Source organism: Alexandromys fortis, unplaced genomic scaffold (genome assembly GCF_014885135.2).
Source record: "Alexandromys fortis isolate MF-2015 unplaced genomic scaffold, M_Fortis_MF-2015_v1.1 scaffold_217, whole genome shotgun sequence".
In the NCBI taxonomy this organism is placed as follows: domain Eukaryota; kingdom Metazoa; phylum Chordata; class Mammalia; order Rodentia; family Cricetidae; genus Alexandromys; species Alexandromys fortis.
In genome coordinates, this window is record NW_026068098.1 from 395,497 (window position 1) to 400,128 (window position 4,632).

Sequence of the window (4,632 nt, forward strand, 5' to 3'; positions counted from 1 at the left end):
AGTTTAAGCCCAGCCTGGAAGCAGAAGACCCTAACTCAAAACAAATCTATCTGCTGCCATCACAATCTTGTTTTTTTTTTTTGTTTTGTTTTGTTTTGTTTTGTTTGTTTGGCTTTGGAGCCTGTCCTGGAACTAGCTCTGTAGACCAGGCTGGTTTCAAACTCACAGAGATCCGCCTGCCTCTGCCTCCCAAGTGCTGGGATTAAAGGTGTGCACCACCATCGCCCGGCTCACAATCTTGTTTTTAAAAACCATGCTGTTCTCTTAATTTCATCAAATATGCAATGTTTAAACTTAAAATCGCCTTATAAATGTTTTTCTATTTGGTTTTATTTATTCATTCATTTATTTACTTCGAGATGCGTATCCCTGGTTGGCTTCTAACTCTGTTAGAGCTGAGACTGACCTTGATCATCTGACCCTCCTGCCTTTACTTCCCCAGCACACTGGCTTCATGGGCATTCGCTACCACAGAACCTTAGGCAGCGCTGGAGCTAGAATCCAGGGCCCCAAGCACTCTCTACCCACCGAGCGGGCTGCATCCCGCCGCCTTTTTTTAAAAAACCTTTTTATCTTTTTTGTTTTCAGAGGGTCACACTCTGTAGCTCAAGCTGTCCTTAAACCTGAGTCTGTTCTCCACCTGAGCCTCCACGTGCTGGGATTACAGGCATGAACCACCACTCTCGGGCCATGAATGTCTTTTTCAGGTGGGTAGGGAGGCCGGCAGGGCGGGGTATCTGCAGGCTCAACCAAGCAGACAGAAGGCAGCAGTCAGCTGGGAAGGCACAGTCCCCACAGCAGGATACCGGCTCGGAAGTAGTGGCAAAGCCCCTGAAAGTGTGCATTGTGGGTTCTGGAAACTGGGGAGCAGTTGTCTCAAAAATCATCGGGAGCAACGTGAAGAACACGAAGAAGTTTGTACCCACGGTCAAGATGTGAGTGTTCGAAGAAGGGGTCAGCGGGAGGAAGCTGACAGACATCACTAATAGTGACCATGAAAACATCAAGTACCTGCCTGGGCACAGGCTGCCAGAGAATGTAGTGGCCACCCCGAGTCTCAGCCAGGCTGTACAGGATGCAGACCTGCTTCCCCACACCAGTTCGTTTGAACCATCTGTGATGAGATTGCCGACATAGTTCCCAAGAGAGCCCTGGGCCTCAGCCTCATCAAGGGCATAGACGAGGGCCCTGAGGGCCTGAAGCTTGTCTCTGACATCATCCGAGAGAAGGTGGACATAGACGTCAGTGTGCTGATGGGGGCCAACATAGCCAGCGAGGTGGCCTCAGAGCAGTTCTGCGAGACCACCATTGGCAGCAAGGTGCTGCAGAGTGGCCTTCTCTTCAAAGAGCTACTGCAGACCTCCAAATTCCGGGTCACTGTGGTGGAAGACTCAGACACGGTGGAGCTGTGTGGGGCTCTAAAGAACGGCTTCTGCGACAGCTTCTGTTGTGGAGACAACACCAAGGCCACTGTCATCTGCCTGGGCCTCATGGAAATGATTACTTTTGCGAGGACTTTCTGCAAGGGCCAGGTGTCTACAGCCACTTTCCTGGGGAGCTGCGGGGTGGCTGATCTTGTCAGTAGCTGCTATGGGGGACCAAACCGTAAGGTAGCTGAAGCCTTCGCCCGGACAGGAAAGATGATTGAGGAATTGGAGAAAGAGATGCTGAACGGATAGAAGCTGCAAGGACCACATACCTCTGCCCAGGTGTACCGCCTCCTCCGGGAAAAGGGGCTGCTGGCCAAGTTCCCACTGTTCACAGTCGTGTATCAGATCTGCCAGGAGGGCCGACCAGTTGCAGAGATGATCCCTTGTCTGCAGAACCACCCAGAGCACAGGTGAAGGGAACAGGGCATGGGTTCAGCTCTTCCTTGCCCATCTCAGGATCACACGGAAACCAGGACAGAGTGGTGAGATGTTTGTCTGGCTTCCTCCCATCCTGGACACGTATGAATTACAATGGCTTCATTTCTGGGTCACAGGAGACAGCTTATTGGCTCCTATACTGGGTAACAGCTACACATACACAATGAATGTGAAAAAACAAAGCAAAAAAAAAACCAGTTTGATAGATGGAATCAGGATCCCTATGAGGTTTGGAGTTATTAACCTTGCGTCCCTGTGTGTGCATGTGTGTCAGTGTGGGTGAAGAAGCTTATGGGTCTTCGTGGGTGGGGTATGTGTTTACACACGTATGTATGTGTGTTTTTGTGTGTGAACAAGTGCATGTTGTGTGCGCATGTGTGTGAAGAAGCTGGGTCATCTGGACACATGAACTCTATGGCTTCGTCTCTGGGTCACGAGAGACAGCTCACTGGTGGTTGCGCTTGGTAACGACTGCATTATGTAATAGTTCACAGTCCCTCATGTGGGAATGACAATTAATGTGAAAAACGTTCGCCATGCCTTGCTGGCCGCCCCTCTCTCACGGTACTCTCCTCCTCCCTGGCTGACTCATGTGATGTCAACAACAGTCCGTACTCAGCCATGGAGTCACTCCCTCAGTGTTTGGTTTTGTTGGGTGGTTGTACTGGTTCATTGTTGTTGACTTGACACAAACTAGAGTCCTCTGGGAAGAAGGACCCTCAGCTGAGGAACTGCCTCCTTTGGGTTGTCCTGTGGGCAGGTCTGGGGGCGGGGCATTTTCTTGATTGATGATGGATGTGGGAGGGCCAAACTCACTATGGATGCGCCATCCCAGGACAGCAGTTCTGGTTTGTAAAGGAAAGCAAGTTGAGCAAGTTATAAAGCGCATGCCCGAAGGCGGTATTCTTCCGTGGTTTCTGCCTCTGCGCCCGCTTGAGCTCCTACCCTGACTGCCCATGATGAGCGACTGACATATGAGCCAAACAAATGCCTTTTTTTTTTTTGGTCAGTATTTTATCACAGCACCAGAAAGCAGACTAGGCCAGAGGTTGGTACCAGACATGGACTCCTGCTGAGACAGACCTGACCACATTGTTTTGGGGAGAATGGTGGAGGCATTTGGAATTTTGGGCTGGAAAAGCCATGGAGTGCCTAGAGTCGTGAAGATAACGGAGGCCTGGACTGGGACGGTTCAGAGGGAAGTACAGACTCCACCGGCTGATGTGTGATAACTAATTAATATTAATTTTTCATTAAGGATCTGTGGTTCTGGTCAGTTTTGACCTGGAGTCAGCATGGCTGACAAGAGACCAGCCCCCTGGAGAGAAAGCTTTGCTTTGCTGGGACAGTTAATGCTGGTTAGCAGGGGCTGAGAAGTCAGCTTTGATTAAGAAGAGACAAGCATCTTTAGGGTCAAAGCTTCTGAAAAACATTTCCTCAGGGTCAGCACACACAAGCTGGAGTCCAGATAGACTTCTGTGCTTTCTACGGGTAGTGAAAGTAAAGAGGTGGGGCTAGCCAAGCCCTTTAGAGACCAGACATCTGAGCTATTTAAAATGGAGTCTGGTTTTGCTTTGATCTGATTGAGACTGTTCCCTCATTCTTCCCTCCTAGAGTAAAAAGAACGGTAACATTTTTATTTAATAGGAGCCCAAAGTTAAGAGACTTTGGTATTTTAAAAAGACATTGAACTTTTATAAAGGGTTAAAATTTTTAAAGCTGTGGGTTGGTTTTTTTTTTTTTTATTTTTGTTTTGGTTCTTTTTAGTTTTTGTTTTGGCTTTTCAAGATAAGGTTTCTCTTTGTAGCCCTGGTTATCCTTGACCAAGACTCTGTGGACCAGGCTGGCCTCTGCCTCCTGGGTGCCGGGACTAAAGAAGTGGTACCATCATGCCCAGTTATCTGTAGAACTTTTTTTTGTGTGTGTTCATAAAGGCTCTTTATTTATGTTTTACATCTCTAGAAAAAGAATCTCAGGATTTTCCCTCCTGTGTGCTTTCGTCTTGCCTCTTCATGGTCCATGATGCCAGCTGAGGTGGTCAGTACAATGAAGCCAAACTGACGGGACAGAAGCAGATTGTTCTGCCATATTTCTAGGTCTTTGAGTTGCACGTCAAATCTAGGGCTTATCACTGCACACTTGTTCAACCTGCCGGTGAGGTTCACAACGATCTTCCCAGCTCTGTGGTCGTCAATGATTTCAAATTCACCAATGTAACCGTGCTTCATCATCATGGTTAGGAGCCGAACAATGACTTTGGAGCAGGGCCTGATGAGGACCTGGCGTTTGCCTCTCTTCTCTGCATTGTTGATGCTCTTGAGAGCATCAGCCAGGACGTTCATGCGCACCATGGTGGCGGCGCGGGAAGATGACCGAAAAAGTATCTGTAGAACTTTTAAAGTTCAACTATGTTTTTCCTTTTTAATGATTTTATTTATTTTTATTTTATGTGCATTGGTATTTTGTCTGTTTGTATGTCTATGTGAGGGTGTCAGATTCCCTGAAACTGGAGTTACAGATAGTTGTGAGCTGCCATGTGGGTGCTGGGAATTGAACCTGGGTCCTCTGGAATAGCAGATAGTGTTCTTAACTGTTGAGCTATCATCTTTCCGACTCCCGGACTATATTTTATGTTGTGATATTAACATGAAATATTAGGGGTAAGCAAGAAAGGAAAGGCTATAGTCTCATGGCGCTGTGTGTGTCTAGCTGACAAGGGGTCAATCATACTGGTTAGTTTTTTGTCAACTGAACACTCGGGAAG

The 4,632-nt window shown here is 47.8% G+C and overlaps 1 protein-coding gene and 1 pseudogene across 1 annotated transcript; one reads left to right on the forward strand and one right to left on the reverse strand.

Moving 5' to 3' along the window:
- Nucleotides 1-669: 669 nt before the first annotated feature.
- Nucleotides 670-1,916, forward strand: LOC126489442 (glycerol-3-phosphate dehydrogenase 1-like protein; annotated as a pseudogene).
- Nucleotides 1,917-3,823: 1,907 nt separating this feature from the next.
- Nucleotides 3,824-4,231, reverse strand: LOC126489426 (40S ribosomal protein S15a-like). Its single transcript, XM_050123705.1, has one exon. It carries the CDS (start codon nt 4,217-4,219, stop codon nt 3,827-3,829), a length of 393 nt encoding a protein of 130 aa, XP_049979662.1. The 5' UTR covers nt 4,220-4,231; the 3' UTR covers nt 3,824-3,826.
- Nucleotides 4,232-4,632: the final 401 nt, after the last annotated feature.